Source organism: Artemia franciscana, unplaced genomic scaffold, assembly GCF_032884065.1.
Source record: "Artemia franciscana unplaced genomic scaffold, ASM3288406v1 PGA_scaffold_330, whole genome shotgun sequence".
NCBI lineage: Eukaryota > Metazoa > Arthropoda > Branchiopoda > Anostraca > Artemiidae > Artemia > Artemia franciscana.
In genome coordinates, this window is record NW_027062669.1 from 15,740 (window position 1) to 32,600 (window position 16,861).

At 35.2% G+C, this 16,861-nt stretch overlaps 3 protein-coding genes and 1 pseudogene across 3 annotated transcripts; 2 read left to right on the top strand and 2 right to left on the bottom strand.

Annotated features, from left to right (window-relative positions):
- Window positions 1-3,460: 3,460 nt before the first annotated feature.
- On the top strand, window positions 3,461-3,853 carry LOC136041718 (histone H1.11L-like). Its single transcript, XM_065726462.1, has one exon. The coding sequence runs from the start codon at window positions 3,461-3,463 to the stop codon at window positions 3,851-3,853; it is 393 nt and encodes a 130-aa protein (XP_065582534.1).
- Window positions 3,854-11,210: 7,357 nt separating this feature from the next.
- On the bottom strand, window positions 11,211-11,329 carry LOC136041724 (5S ribosomal RNA; annotated as a pseudogene).
- A 906-nt stretch (window positions 11,330-12,235) lies between these two features.
- Window positions 12,236-12,632, top strand: LOC136041713 (histone H2B-like). The gene has a single exon (XM_065726453.1). The coding sequence runs from the start codon at window positions 12,236-12,238 to the stop codon at window positions 12,605-12,607; it is 372 nt and encodes a 123-aa protein (XP_065582525.1). The 3' UTR covers window positions 12,608-12,632.
- A 941-nt stretch (window positions 12,633-13,573) lies between these two features.
- Window positions 13,574-13,984, bottom strand: LOC136041719 (histone H3-like). Its single transcript, XM_065726463.1, has one exon. It carries the CDS (start codon window positions 13,982-13,984, stop codon window positions 13,574-13,576), a length of 411 nt encoding a protein of 136 aa, XP_065582535.1.
- Between the last annotated feature and the right edge of the window lie 2,877 nt (window positions 13,985-16,861).

Here is a 16,861-nt window from a genome sequence, read left to right on the forward strand (position 1 = left end):
CAGTAACCATTTTGTTCTACTAGCTTGAAAATATTTCGAAAGAGTTATTAGAATGTATAAAACTATGAAACTAGAAAAATAGTTTTTTTTTATAGATATACAACTGTACAGTGACCATTTTGTTCTGAAAAATTGAAAATATTCCGATAGAGTATTCAGAATGTATAAAACTATGAAATTAGGAAAATAGCTTCTTTTTTATAGATATAACACTGTACAGGGACAATTTTGTTATCAAAATTTGAAAACATTTCGATAGAGTTATCTGAATGTATAACTACGAAACTAGGAAAATAGCTTCTTTTTGTAGACATACAACTGTACAGTAACCATTTTGTTCTAAAAATTTGAGAACAATTCGATAGAGTTAGCGGAAAGTATAAAACCATGAAACTAGAAAAATAGCTTCTTTTTTATAGATATGCATCTCTTCAGTGACCATTTTGTTCTCAAAATTTGTAAACATTTCGATAGAGTTATTAGAATGTATAAAACTATGAAACTAGAAAAATAGCTTCTTTCTTATAGATCTACAACATTACAGTGACCATTTTGCTATCAAAATTTGAAAATATTTCGATAGAGTTATCGTAATGTATAAAACTATGAAACTAGAAAAATAGCTTTTTTTTAGATTTACAACGGTACAGTGACCATTTTTTTCTGTAAATTTGAAAACATTACGATATCAGAATGTAGTTATCAGAATGTATAAAAATATGAAACTAGGAAAATAGCCTGTTTTGTAGATCTACAACTGTACAGTGATCATTTTGTTCAAAATTTGAGAAAATACCGATAGAGTTATTACAATCTATAAAACTATGAAAATAGGAAAATAGCTTCTTTTTTATAGATATACAACTGTGCATTGGTCATTTTGATCTCAAATTTGAGAACATTCCTATAAAGTTATTGGAATGAATAAAAGTATAAAACTTGGCAAATAGCTTCTTTTTTATAGATATACAATTGCACAGTGGTCATTTTGTTCTCAAAATTTTAGAACATTTCAATAGAGTTAATGAGATGTATATAGCTATGAAACTAGGACAATAGCTTCTTTTTTATACATATACAACTGTACAGTGGTCATTTTTTTCTCAAAATTTGATAACACTCCAATAGAGTTATCGGAACGTATAAAACTATGAAACTAGGAAAATAGCTTCTTTTTTGTAGATATACAACTGTACAGTGATCATAGCGTTCTAAAAATTTGATAGTATTTCGATAGGGTTTTCAGAATGTATAAAACTAGGAAACAAAAAAAAATTTCAAAGAAATATTTTTTTCTATTTTTTAGGAAACAAAAAAAATCTTCTTTTTTATAGAAATATAGTGACCATAGTACTCTACAAACTTGAAAATAGAGTTATCGTAATTTTTCTATTTTCATAGTTTTATACATTCTCATAACTCTATCGGAATATTCTCAAATTTTGAGTATAAAATGACCACTTTTCATTTTTAATTAAGTTTTAATTAACCCCACACCGTCAGTTATGATTTACAAATGATTTGGCCTTAGCTTTCTAAGTAACTCAACTAATAGCTGTTCTCAAATTTTCAGAACAAAATGGTCACTTTATAATTGTGTATCTATAAAAAAGAAGTTATTTTCCTAGTTCGATAGTATTATACATTCCAATAACTCTATCTGAATGTTCTTAAATTTGAATGTTCTTAAATTAAGGCACAGCTTTAGTGCCTTCACTAACAGCGTGAATCGAAACAAATAAAATGCAGTTTGCTTCAGATTTGCGTCCACACCCCCTTGCATCTCAAAAATATTATATTACCATTTTTATCTTTTCAAGTATAATGCTAAAATAAAGTAGAATTTATTTTTATTAGAATGCAAATTTGACATACAAGCCTCAAAGTTTCAATATTTTGGGCCCTTTTAAATACAAGACTATAAGTAATAAAAGCCTTTGTTTCGAAAAAAATACATCCGAGTTTTTTGACTCATCTTTGGTTGAAAACTGTCGTGCTAAAGGGATTCTGATAAAAAAGGGGAAAAAAGAAAAGAAATTCAGAGATGCTTGGTTTTAAAAGCCTCCTTATCCTCCTCATATCCTCCCTCTACTAATAGAGATTTCAATACCAAAATCTAAAAGGCAGACATTCCTTACTTACTTATTCATATAAATATAATGACTGTTAATGTGTCAAATACTTTTTTTACGATTAGGCTAATATATGATTTCTATTGTTTGATATTTATGAAACTCAAAAATATACTCCAGCAGGGGACCCTCCTCAGGTTACAAATAGTTTAGTTTTAAGTGGTATGTATATTGAACTTTTATATAGGCTGTGATTAAAACAAATAAAAACAATTCATTGCCACTCCCTCCCCTCCCTCGGCATCTCGAAACCTTACAACGTAATTCTTGTCTCTTTAAATTTTAGGTGTCGTTTCTTATTGCTTTATTTTCTGTGTTTTTAGTTAGAGTCTCGGAATTTTGAGTGGTATGTTTATTGAACTTTTATATAGGCTGTGATTAAAACAAATAAAAACAGTTCATTTCCACCCCCCCCCCCTCCATTGGTATCTCGAAACCTTACAACATAATTCTTGTCTTTTTAAATATAATACTAGAATAAAATGAAATTCATTTTCATTGGAATACGAGTTTGACACTTTCGGTCTCAAATTTAGGTGTCGTTTCTTATTGCTTTATCTTCTGTGTTTTTAGTTGGAGTCTCGGAATTAATTGCAGTGCGATTTTTCAAACACGCATGCATGTATGTAACATTGTCTGAAAGCACTTGTACTGGATTTCACTAATAAAAAATAAAAAGTGGACATCGTGGATCTAAATTCCTAGCAAAAAGGTGTTTTTTGACATTGAACACTAGTTTTGACGGATTTCCAATATACTTTGCCCCTTTGCCGGCCAATTACCATGGATGAAGCAATGAAAAAAATGTCTAACTGTATAAAAATGACCTGTCTATCCTTTAGTTTAGGTTTCGTTCCTCGAAAGCTTACCTCCTAATTAAAAATTCGAATAAATCCTTTTTAAACAAACATAAGCAGGGCCGAAATTCCTTAGCTCGCACACACAGAGAAATGTTAACCCGGGTACGGCGCTTTCCAACTTTGAAAATAAGCATATATTCAGTATTTAGTCGCACTAATGACAGAGAAAAGTAGAGAAGAGTTGAAAATGTCTGAAATTGAAGCTGAAGTGGCACCAGCATCTGTATAATTCCAGAGCATGGCTTCACCAGCCAAGAAGAAAAAGAAAGCAAAGGCTCCAAAACCAGCTAAGGCTGCTAAACCTAAAGGAAATAAAAAGGACAAGGCACCAGGAAACCACGCAAGATACACGGAAATGATCACCAAATCCATTGCTGACCCGAAAGAACGTGGGGGACCTAGCCGTCAGGCTGTTCTCAAATACATAAGGGCAATTTCCAGGTTGGCAATGATGCCAAAGTTGTGAATATGCATCTTAAGCAAGCTTTGAAGCGTTGCCTTGCAAATAGAATTGTTTTAAATCCCAAAGGTACTGGCGTAACTGGTTCTTTCGAGCTTGCAAAGCCTGTAAAGGCCAAAAATTTCAAGGCTGTAAAGCCTGCCAAGCCCAGAGCTAAGAAAACCTTATTCAAGAAAACAGCTAAACCTACTGCAGTCAAAAAGTCACCTTCTGCCAAAAAGGCTACCAAGCCAATGGCTGGTAGCAAAAAACCTGTAAAGGTTTTCAAGAAACCCACTGTTGCCAAAAAAGCAGTAGCAGCAAAGAAATTGACACCCAAGAAGGGGCTGTCAGTCAAGAAAGCTTCCGCCAAGAAAGTGGCATCTAAAAAATCAGTAGCTAAGAAACCAGCTAAAAAGTAATGTGTGCAATAAGTTATCCTGCAGTATCAAACTGCCCTTTTCAGGGCTATCAAAGCAAACACTCAAAAACTTTCTGTTCAGAAAGTTATAATGCTATAAATTTCCAATTTTGACTCTCTACTTCTCCCTTTCAAGTATAATTCAGCTGCTGTTTGAGCCCAAAAATACGTTGCATAATATTTACTATTGTATTCTAGCGCTATTGCTGTCTAAAAAAAAATCTTATTAAATACTAGATTTGACGACTGGCTCGTAAGGCTCAAGCTTGATATTAAAGTGCTCACATTGATAAATATACAAATATCGCCATAGCCGAATGGGTAGAACGGCGCCTTCAAACTGCGGGAGCGGAGGTACCATTCCCGACTAGTCTGAGCGAGGCTGATGAATCATAACTAATAAGATTATATCAGTCAAAAATAATAACAGATTAAAAATAACAAAGTGTAAATCGTGAGAGTTGAGGTGTCATTCCAGCTAGACTTATAAATACTAGTACTATTTTACAGTAAAACAACACAAATATAAATAGTTTCGCTTAATTTCTTTTTTTCAAATCTTTGACAAAAAAGAAAAGGTTTGGTACAAAAAGTTTAGACTCTAAAAATGACTGTTGTTGTTGGTATTGTTATCTTATTTAACCATACAGCACCTGAATCTCAATCTTTTCAAAAACAAAAAAGAAAAACCACAGAATACCTAGAAATGACTCGCTAGGCCTCTGAGCAGAAATTGTTCAACCAGGTAGAGCGGTTCCCTGAATATACGCTAGAATATACGATACAAAAAGTTTAGACTCTAAAAATGACTGTTGTTGTTGGTGCTAGGCAGGTTCTCCGGGTAGTAGCAGCCTCCCAGCAGTTTGAACTTCTCTGCTAGTGATGGTGGACCTCTTGTTGTAGTAAGCTAGACGAGAGGCTTCCGCAGCAATCCTTTCAAAGATGTCATTGACAAAGCTATTCATGATGCTCATTGCCTTGCTAGAAACACCAATGTCGGGATGCACCTGCTTGAGAACTTTGTAAATGTAAATGGTGTAGCCATTACATTTACTTCCTCTTTCGTTTCCTTTTCTTATCAGTTTTACTAATATTTTTCTGTGCCTTACAGGTTTTCTTTGCTGCTTTTCCTGAAGTTTTCGGAGCCATGGTTACAAGATTCCTTAACGAAATCCAATTGTCAAATGAATAGCGTTTACAAAATTTGACCCGTTTATATGCCAACTACAGTTCGCGCACAATTCTTTCGTTAGAGGAACTCAGTTTGCTGGCCGGAAAATAAATTATTTGTGCTTTCAAGAATAGGCATCGAATTTTCAATTTGTTCGCGATCAAGATGAGTCCGAGTGAATTCTGAAACCTAGAAACCATTCCTTAAAAATAAATAAATTTTACTTTATTTTAGCATTATATTTGAAAAGATAAAAATGGTGTTATAATATTTTTGAGATGCAAGGGGGGTTGGACGCAAAGCTGAAGCAAACTACGTTTTATTTGTTTCGATTCACGCTGTTAGTGAAGGCACTAAAGCTGTAACAAAATACACAAGCTCCAAATAAGGGGGTTTCCCCCAACTATTAGTGCTCAATCAGCCGGACCCTCCAAAACAGCCCTTTTAAGGGCTAACACCTTATTTTAAAAGCTCTACTCTCAAATTGCTTTCATTACTCCTGGCTTTGATTTTCGAAATCTTGGGTAAACAAGAACCCATACTAAACCACAATTCAAAACAATAAAAAGGGTCCATGTTTAGAAGGCAGGTCTGTGGGGACCTACCAGGTCCGTCAGCCCCATTGGGAGCCGTTCATTTTTTGAGGGTTTTTGGATTTATTAGGCTGACCTAAATTGGCTGTTTGTGTGTTTCCTTTTCATTACATGTTTTGGATCTTATTGAATGCCACGCTGAATTTATGAATCATTTTTACAATAATTTGGCGTATACCTGAAATAAATTCGACCTTTTTTTGGTTATTTTGCCGGTAGTGTGTTTTTTGGTTTTGTTTTTTTATGTCCGTTGATTTTGAATCAAAACCGAATAGTTGTGAGCATCAAGCCATGGCCAATTGTAGAAAAAGCCAAGAGAGATGGTCCGATTGAGTGAGAGGCAAATCTGGCATAAACCCCCATATTAGGATAGCATACAAATGAGTCTGTTCATTTTTTGGGGGTATTTTTGGATTTATTAGACTGGCCTAAATTGGCTCTTGGTGTCTTTCGCTTTTCATTGTATAGTTTGGATCTTGTTTAATGCCGCGCCGAATCTTATAATTTAATTTTGAAATAATTATGCCCCCTTGAGTCATACCTTTTTTTTTACCGGACACTACGCTCTTTAACGTAATTTCGCCTGTTTGTTTTATCCATCTAGTGTCCCTTAAAAGGGCCGTTGGTTAAGATTGGTTAAGAACTAGGCATTTTAAGCTCTCTCGCCATGGATACGACGGGCAAGTTGAATATCTTTCGGTATGATGGTCACCCTTTTGGCGTGAATGGCACACAAGTTGATATCCTCAAAAAGTCCAACTAAATACGCCTCGCTGGTTTCTTTTAAGGCCATCACAGCCGAACTCTGGAACCTCAAGTCAGTTTTGAAATCCTGGACAATCTCTTAGCTAGCAAATGAATTTCCTTGTAAACTGGCTCTGAGAATGAAGCCCAAAATCATGAGTTTCAAACTACAACAAAAGGTATCCGACTGTCTTTAATTTAGAGGTCGGGAAATAACAGCAAATCGACTTCTAGCTGGTATTCATATCAATGCTTTTCTTTTGTGCACTTCAATGCTAAGCATTAAGCATATTAGTTTGTTCCAACGCTGCTTTTGGTCTTTTAAAATACAAGACACAATAAACCTATAAAAGTGAGTTTATTTGTGATTATATAGTAACAATTTGTTCCCGTTTTTTTTTTAATTTATTTATTTATGATTTATAATGTTAAATTTTTTAACAAAACTTGAAAATATATTGTAGTAAGGGACATTTTTTCCGTTTAAAACAATTCCTTTATCAGTGGAACGTGTATTAAAACTTTCAGGTAGCCTGAGATCGAAACAAATAAAAGTGGGTTTATTTGTGATTATATAGCAACAATTCGTTATGCGTTTTCAACTTTGGCAAAACATTTTTGCCATTTGTGTTTTAACCTTTTGCGTTTTTTATTTTATTTAGGATTTCTAATGTTTATTTTTAAGCAAAACTCGAAAATACACTGTAGAAAGGGACATTTTTCTATTTTAATGCAATTCCTTTTTGTGTAGAGAGAATATTAAACTTTCAGATGTCCTGGGATCGAAGCAAATAAAATGCAGTTTGCTTCAACTTTGTGTCTAACCCCCCCCCCCCTGCTTCTCAAAAATATTATAACACCATTTTTATCTTTTCAAATATAATGCTAAAATAAAGTAAAATTTACTTTTATTAGAATGCAAATTTGACATACAAGCTTCAAAGTTTCAATATTTTGGGCCTTTGTTTCTGAAAAAAAATGCATCCGAGTTTTTTTACTCATCTTTGGTTGAAAACTGTTGTGCTATGGGGATTCTGATAAAAAAAAAGGGAAAAAAAGAAAAGAAATTCAGAGATGCTTGTTTTTAAAAGCCTCCTTATCCTCCTCATATCCTCCCTGTATTACCACTAATAGAGACTTCAATACAAAAATCTAAAAGGCAGACATTCCTTACTTACTTATTCATATAAATATAATGATTGTAAATGTGTCAAATACTTTTTTTTACGATTAGACTAATTTGTGATTTCTCTTGTTTGATATTAAACAAACTCAAAAATATACTCCAGCAAGGGACACTCCTCAGGTTACAAATAGTTTAGTTTTAAGTGGTATGTATATTGAACTTTTATATAGGCTGTGATTAAAACAAATAAAAACAATTCATTGCCACTCCCTCCCCACCCTCGGCATCTCGAAACCTTACAACGTAATTCTTGTCTCTTTAAATTTTAGGTGTCGTTTCTTATTGCTTTATTTTCTGTGTTTTTAATTAGAGTCTCGGAATTAATTTCGGTGTGATTTTGCAAACACATATGCATGTATGTTACATTGTCTGAAAGCACTTGTACTGGATTTCACTAATAACAAACAAAAGTGGACATCGTGGATCTAAATTCCTAGCAAAAAGGTGTTTAATGACACTGAACATAAGTTTTGAGGGATTTCCACTATTCTCTGCCCCTTTGCTGGCAAATTACCATGGATGAAGCAATGAAAAAAATGTATAACTATAGAAAAATGACCTGTCTATCCTTTAGTTTAGGTTTTTTTCCTCAAAACCTCACCTCCTAATCAAAAATTCGAATAAAGCCTTTTCAAACAAACACAAGCACGGCCGAAATTCCTTAGCTCGCGCAAACAGAGAAATGTTAACCCGGTTACGGCGGTTTCCAACTTTGAAAATAAGCATGTATTCAGTATTTAGTCGCATTAGTGACAGAGAAAAGTAGAGAAGAGTTGAAAATGTCTGAAATTGAAGCTGAAGTGGCACCAGCATCTGTACAATCCCAGAGCAAGGCTTCACCAGCCAAGAAGGAAAAAAAGCAAAGACTCCAAAACCAGCTAAGGCTGCATAACCTAAAGGGGATAAAAAGGTCAAGGCACCAGGAAACCACCCAAAATACACGGAAATGATCACCAATTCCATTGTTGACCTGAAAGAACTTGGGGGAACTAGCCGTCAGGCCATTCTCAAATACATAATGGGCAATTTCCAGGTTGGCAATGATGCCAAAGTTGTGAATATGCATCTTAAGTAATCTTTGAAGCGTTGCCATTAAATTAGAATTGTTATAAAGTCCCGAAGGTACTGGCGTAACCGGTTCTTTCAAGCTTGCAAGGCCAAGCTTGCAAACCTACTGCACTTAAAAAGTCAACTTCACCCAAAAAGGCTACCAAGCCAATGGCTGGTAGCAAAAAACCTATAAAGGTTTTCAAGAAACCCACTGTTGCCAAAAAATCAGTAGCAGCAAAAAAATCGACACCCAAGAAGGGGCCGTCAGTCAAGAACGCTCCCGCCAAGAAAGTGGCATCTAAAAAGTCAGTAGCTAAGAAACCAGCTAAAAAGTAATGTGTGCAATAAGTTATCCTGCAGTATCAAACAGCCCATTTCAGGGCTATCAAAGCAAATGCTCGAAACTTTCTGTTCAGAAAGTTATAATGGTATAAATTTCCAATTTTGACTCTCTACTTTTCCCTTTCAAGTATAATTCAGCTGTTGTTTGAGCCCAAAAATACGTTACATAATATTTACTTTTGTATTCTAGTGCTATTAAAAAAAAAAACCACATTAAAGACTAGATTTGACGGCTGGCTCGTAAGGATCAAGCTTGATATTAAGGTGCTCACATTGATAAATATATAAATATATCGCCATAGCCGAATGGGCAGAGCGCCACCTTCAAATTGCGGGAGCGGAAGTGCCATTCCCGAATAGTCTGAGCGAGGCTGATGAATCATAACTAATAAGATTATATTACTCAAAAATAATAACAGATTAAAAATAACAAAGTGTAAATCGCGAGAGTTGAGGTGTCATTCCAACTAGACTTATAAATACTAGTACTATTTTACAGTAAAACAACACAAACATAAATAGTTTCGCTTAATTTTTTTTTTCAAATATTCGACAAAAAAGAAAAGGTTTGATACAAAAAGTTTAGACTCTAAGAATGACTGTTGTTGTTGGTATTGTTTTCTTATTTAACCATACAACACATGAATCGCAATCTTTGCAAAAACAAAAAAGAAGAACCACAGATTACCTAGAAATGACTCGCTAGGCCTCTGAGCAGAAATTGTTCGTCCAGGTAGAGCGGTTCCCTGAATATACGTTAGAATATACGATACAAAAAGTTTAGACTCTAAAAATGACTGTTGTTGTTGGTATGTTTTTCTTATTTAATAATACAAGACATGAATCGCAATCTTTGCAAAAACAAAAAAGAAGAACCACAGATTACCTAGAAATGACTCGCTAGGCCTCTGAGCAGAAAATGTTCTCCCAGGTAGAGTGGTTTCGTGAATATACGTTACAATATACGATACAAAAAGTTTAGACTCTAAAAATGACTGTTGTTGTTGGTATTGTTTTCTTACTTAACAATACAACACATGAATCGCAATATTTGCAAAAACAAAAAAGAAGAACCACAGATTACCTAGAAATGACTCGCTATGCCTCTGAGCAGAAATTGTTCGCCCAGGTAGAGCGGTTTCCTGAATACACGTTAGAAGATAGAAGATAGAATATGTTAGAAGTCTTTGATTAAAGTCAGTTGTTTTCGTGGCGCTCTTGAAGGATCAAGCACATTGGTGTTATTGATGCTACTGAAAGACAAAAGTAGTTGAACTGTACAATGAAATTGAGGCCGAAAACATTTGAAGGGACTTTGAACATAGATCAATCAAAGAATAACTTTAAAGTTAGTTTTTGATCTAAGACAATTGCTTTGGCGGCGCTATTGAAGGAACAAGTAGACTTTTGCTATAGATGCGATTGAAAGACCAAGGCAATTTGAACTGTACAATGGAGTTGAGCCTGACAACATATGAATAGGATTTGGACATGGACAAATCAAAGACTAATTTTAAAGTAACTCTTTTTTTTAAGTCAGCTATTTATGCGGCGCTATTGAAGGAACAAGCAGAATTGTGGTGTATATGCTATTGAAACACAAAGATATTTGAACTGTCCAATGGAGTTGAGCCTGACAATATATAAAGGCGACTTTTATATAAATACACTGTTCAATCAGCTTTTAAACATAAATTCCTGGTAAAGTGCCTCCAATGGAATATATTCATTAACACGCCATCTTTTTAGAAATCAGAAATGAGTGTGAGTCCACTGTTGTTTTGGCTTAGCAGATGAGCCAATAAATAAAGTCAAAAATTGTGACTTGTGACAAAAGTGAAAAGTGACATTATAAGCCCCCAGTATATTTGACCGATCAAGGCGATGCCCCATGGACTGAATAATCAATTCCGGCATAGATGAATTAATCATTTAAAACTTAATGTGTCTTGGTGGCTTTCAACTTGATTTAATTGCCGGAATGGTCAACTAAAATATCTTGGGGGCTTATAATGTCTGACTTTGGGGCTACAATTTTTGACTTTATTTATTGGCTTAGATAAATGTGAGTCAAGTGTTGGCATTTATTTATTACCGATAGATGGAAATCAAGGAGATGTCCAAATTAGTCTCTTCTGTTTTCCTTATAAAAGATGTAATCAGCTTGGCGCTATTAGAATAAGGAAACGAGTTTGTTACCAAGAATATTATTTTACTTTGAAAAAAAAAATCATTATAACATATACATAATATATATATATATATAAAAAGATGCCAACAGCACCCTGTGTCCCCAGGCGGTTACCCATCCAAGTACTGACCGGGCCCGACGTTGTGTGATTTCCAGGATCTGACAAGACTGGGTACTTTCAACGTGGTATGACCGTTGGCTGAGAAATTTTGTAACAAAATGATTGTTGGTCTTCAAACTGAAAAGAAATAAAATGCCTTGTTTTGGAGTCATGAACCAAGGTTTTTAGTAGACAAATATTTAAAAGGAATCCAAATATGTTTATTAATTCTTTTTCTTAAAACAAACCTTTATTCCTTCTGAAAAAATGACAAGCCCCCCAAAATGTTTCTACCTTTGAGATGACTACCCTATGGCTTTCTATGCTAGTTTAGATCAGTCGAATTAGAGGGTCTTTGAAACTTTATTAATTGTAACGAAATAGTTTAGCCTCAAATGTATATTTAGATTTTGTTGGGGTATAATTTAAGGATTATAAGGAAAATATCTCCCCGGCCTCCGGTAAAATCGTGTCCTTTGTTACTGGATAAATGTGAAAGTTTTCCTTTTTACATTCAGCATCCTTAATTTCATAGCTTTTTCCATTCCGGGAGTGGTTAGATGCTATAGAGTGATTCAATGAATTTGTAGCCCTGAAAAGGGTTGTTGGTTAATTTAGGGTAGGTCTTGGAGCTAAAATTAGATTCATTTCGACCTTTGCCGGTTTTTCAGTCTTCATTGGTAGAAGGACTGCTTGAATATTAGGCAAAACGCCTCCTTGGGCAACGGTAAGCCCAAATAGTAGCTTGTTCAGTTCTTCATCGTTTCTAATGGCTAGCTGAAGGTGACGAGGAATGATACGAGTTTTTTTGTTATCTCGCCCTTTCTCACAAAACGGTGCATCCTTCCCACTGGGAATTGGAGACCTGCCCTGCTTGAACGGGACTTTACGTTTCCCTTCACTTTTACTCCTTCCCCTCTTCCTGACATGGTCAAAATTTAAACGGGTCAAATTTTGTAAACGCTATTCATTTGACAATTGGATTTCGTTAAGGCATCTTTTAGCCATGGCTCCGAAAACTTCAGGAAAAGCAGCAAAAAAAGCTGGTAAGGCACAGAAAAATATCAGTAAAACTGATAAGAAAAGGAAACGAAAGAGGAAGGAAAGCTACGCCATTTACATTTACAAAGTTCTCAAGCATGTGCATCCCGACAATGGTGGTTCTAGCAAGGCAATGAGCATCATGAGTAGCTTTGTCAATGACATCTTTGAAAGGATTGCTGCGGAAGCCTCTCGTGTAGCTCACTACAACAAGAGGTCCAACATCACTAGCAGAGAGGTTCAAACTGCTGTGAGGCTGCTATTACCCGGAGAACTTGCCAAGCACGCTGTTAGTGAAGGCACTAAAGCTGTAACAAAATACACAAGCTCCAAATAAGGGGGTTTCCCCCGACTATTAGTGCTCAATCGGCCGGACCCTCCCAAACAGCCCTTTTAAGGGCTAACACCTTATTTCAAATGCTCTACTCTCAAATTGCTTTCATTACTCCTGGCTTTGATTTGTGAAATCTTGGGTAAACAAGAACCCATACTAAACCACAATTCAAAACAATAAAAAGGGTCCCTGTTTAGAAGGCAGGTGTCAATTTGCTTGTTGTATAGAAAATAATATCTATCGCCGAATAGTTAAAGAGAATAGAAAAGCGGGCCTCAACTTTTTCATGACATTCCATTGAAAGCATTTTTTAAGGTCCGTGGGCCTTATTGGGAGCCGTTCATTTTTTTGAGTGTTTTTGGATTTATTAGGCTTACCTAAATTGGCTTTTTGCGTGTTTTCTTTTCATTACATGTTTTGGATCTTGTTGAATGCCACGCTGAATTTATGACTCATTTTTACAATAATTTGGCTTATACCTGAAATAATTTCGACCTTTCTTTTTTTTGGTTATTTTGCCCGTAGTGTTCTTTTTTTGGTTTTGTTTTTTTATGTCCATTATTTTTAAATTAAAATAGAATAGTTGTGGGCATCAAGCCATGGACAATTGTAGAAAAAGCCCAAAGAGATGGTCCGATTGAGTGAGAGGCAAATATGGCATTAACCCCCTTATTAGAATAGCATAAAAATGAGTGTTAATTTTTTGGGGGGTATTTTTGGATTTATTGGATTTATTAGGCCTAAATTGGCTTTTGGTGTCTTTCGCTTTTCATTGTATAGTTTGGATCTTGTTTAATGCCGCGCCGAATCTTATAATTTAATTTTGAATTAATTTTGCCTCCTTGAGTCATACCTTTTGTTTTCACCGAACACTACGCTGTTTAACGTAATTTTGCCTGTTTGTTTAATCCATCTAGTGGCCCTTAAAAGGGCCGCTGGTTAAGATACAATTGCGGTGAACTAGGGTACTTAAGCTCTCTCGCCAAAGATACGACGGGCAAGTTGAATATCTTTCGGCATGATGGTCATCCTTTTGGCGTGAATGGCACACAAGTTGGTATCCTCAAAAAGTCCAACTAAATACGCCTCGCTGGGTTCTTGTAAGGCCATCACAGCTGAACTCTGGAAAGTCAAGTCAGTTTTGAAATCCTGGGCAATCTCTCGCACAAGTCTCTGAAAGGGCAATTTCCTTATTAAGAGTTTGGTACTCTTTTGATAGCGACGAATTTCTCTCAGGGCTACGGTTCCAGGCCTGTATCTGTGTGGTTTTTTCACCCCTTCGGTAGCAGGAGCCGACTTACGTGCTGCCTTGGTCGCAAACTGCTTTCTAGATGCCTTTCTGCCCGTTGATTTTCTTGTAGTTTGTTTTGTCATAGCCATGTTGATAGATTGCCTCTTTTTAAAAAAAATCAGTGTTGCCAGATTAGATGGAGAGGATTATGCTTTCTTGAGCCCAAAATTATGCTTTTTTGGACAGATTTATGCTACGCTTCTATATTTTCCAAGGTTTCACGAAAAAGTTGATCAGTTAAGACAAGTCGAATTCTGTCTTATCTTAATAAAGGTTCTGTAAAGTAAAGTAAAGAATACGGCATTAGACTTTACAGTCCACACCGGTGATGCTGATCTTTATTTATTGGCCCAATTTGGTTCACGTTTTTCGTCTTTTTTTGCAGGTCGTCTTTCTTCTCGAAGCGGTTGACGACATTTGAAAACCACAGTGTCTTACATCATCATCAAAATTTTACTTTAGATTCATTAAAAAAAGAAGGAAAAAACGAGGTTCATATTCAATGATTTTCTTCATCTTCGCTTTCGGCTTTTCTCGACCAGGGGGTGGGATGGCTACGTGGAGGTTATTGGTATTATGGAGCTTCATCTCATTGTCTGTGGGGACATATTTGTTGCAAACTGTATCTTTTGTTCTTAGTCGCGATTTTATGAACAACACGGCTTCAATATTCTTTCTTTCTTTCTTATTTTTTCAATCATTCTTTCTTCAACCTATTCCGCTTTTTTTGTCTTGACATCACTGACCCAAGAAAAAATTCTTTTCTGAGCCTGCGTTCGAATGTGGTAGGGAGAGCACCCTCTCGGCAAATTCTGCCAGATCTGGAAAACTCTTTCGTCGGTAACGTTTCTCATTTCGAGCATTTTTCTCCACATCAAGTCTATAGTAATTTTTCTCACATCTATCTTTTCAGAGTCACTAAAAGCATGTGGCAGCTTGTGCAACTGGGAGTCAATATCTTTTAGCTTTTGCATGATACTTGGAAATCGGTTCACTACGACACCTAGTGACGGAATACTGGTTCTTTCAGTTCCCAGGGTCATCTTTCGATTAACAAACTGAAGGGACTTCAAAAAGGGATCACCGTGCGGGAAGCACTTGAGTGTCTGTGTCGCTGCGGTAAAGTAGAAACCTAAACACCTAAACGCTGTGCAGAAAATTTTACTTTAGTTTGGTCGAAAAATTATAACCATCTTGATTGATAACCATAACCATCTTAAATGGATAAACCATCTTTGCTGTTCGTTTTATTGATGTGACTTTATGAGTTGTTCTACATTGTCTGTAATTATGCTACGATTATGCTATCTTAAGGAGTATTATGCTTGGATGCTTTTGGTTCCTAATTATGCTACGTTCCGCATAATTATGCTACATCTGGCAACACTGAAAAGAATGAACAAACTAATCAATACCTAGTGGCTACATCTATACGCAGCGCCAGCCAAGCGAAAGAGTCACATTTTGACAGGAAAGACTTTAATAATATAAATTGAGAGGGCTTTGAAGGAAATTTCTTAGTTTGACAAAAACTTTACAGCTGTTGACGACTCCACTGAAATTAATATAACAGGAAGAGGAAAAGGAGGAAAAGGGCTTGGAAAAGGAGGCGCTAAATCTCATGGCAAAGTTTTTCGTGACAATATCCAGGGTTTGAAAAAGCCAGCTATCAGAAGACTGGCTTGCCGTGGTGGTATAAAACGTATATCTGGCCTAATTTACGAGGAAACCAGAGGGGTTCTTAAATATTTTTCTCGGAAATGTTATTCGTGATGCTGTCACCTACACAGAACATGCTAGGAGAAAAAAAATAACTGCAATGGATGTAGTCTACGCTCTGAAGCGTCAAGGTCGTAAATTGTATGGCTTTGGTGGTTAATGGACCCCTGAACTGTCCCCAACCCAAAGGCCTTTTTAAAGGTGTCCAAATCTTTTAGACACTTTCTAGCTCAGGTTTTTGAGCCTTTTCTTTGTTGTGCCTTTAAAATGTCGGTAAATACTTTTCTTCTTTCGACTCAGGTATAATATCTGATTAGAAATATGCAAACAAATTTTCCATTACTATTTCACTGTATTTAGCTTTTCCTTGTATATTTTTGTTGCGTATTCACACCATGGAATTATTCAAAGAAATAATTGTTGCTAATTAACTGCACAAGCCAATTCTTTCATGTTTGAATAGTAGATTTCTTTCATGTTTGATAGTAGGAACAGAGAAAAATGGGTTCCTACTCTTTGCTAAATTGCCGCTAGACCTTACAATTTGGACAAAAGTATTGCATTAGTTATTTGCAGTTAATAAACAAGTATGAAAAGCTGGCAAAATTTTAGCTAACAAATGAATTTCCTTGTAAATTGACTCTGAGAAAGAAGTCCAAAATCATGAGTTGCAAACTACAACAAAAGGCATCTGACTGTCTTTAATTTGGAGGTCGGGAAATAACAGCAAATCGACTTTTAGCTGCTATTCATTTCAATGCTTTTTCTTTTGTGCATTTCAATGCTAAGCATTGAGCATATTAGTTTGTTCCAACTCTGCTTTTGGTCTTTTAAAATACAAGACGCCTTAAACCTATAAAATTGAAATATTTGTGATTATATAGTAACAATTTGTTGCCGTTTTTTTTAAATTTATTTATTTATTATTTATAATGTTTTTTTTTAAGCAAAACTTGAAAATATACTGTAGAAAGGGACATTTTTCCCGTTTAAAATAATTCCTTTATCAGTGGAACGTATATTAAAACTTTCAGATAGCCTGAGATCGAAACAAATAAAAGTGGGTTTATTTGTGATTATATAGCAACAATTCGTTATGCGTTTTTAAATTTGGCAAAAATTTTTTGTCATTTGTGTTTTAACTTTTTGCGTTTTTTTTTTATTTTATTTATGATTTATTTATGATAAGTAAAACTCGAAAATATACTGTAAAAAGGAACATTTTTCTAGTTTAGAGCAATTTTTGT

Bases quoted from the DNA above. Each gene is read 5' to 3' on its own strand.
- LOC136041718 (XM_065726462.1), top strand. From the start codon at position 3,461: ATGCATCTTAAGCAAGCTTTGAAGCGTTGCCTTGCAAATAGAATTGTT.
- LOC136041713 (XM_065726453.1), top strand. From the start codon at position 12,236: ATGGCTCCGAAAACTTCAGGAAAAGCAGCAAAAAAAGCTGGTAAGGCA.
- LOC136041719 (XM_065726463.1), bottom strand. From the start codon at position 13,984: ATGGCTATGACAAAACAAACTACAAGAAAATCAACGGGCAGAAAGGCA.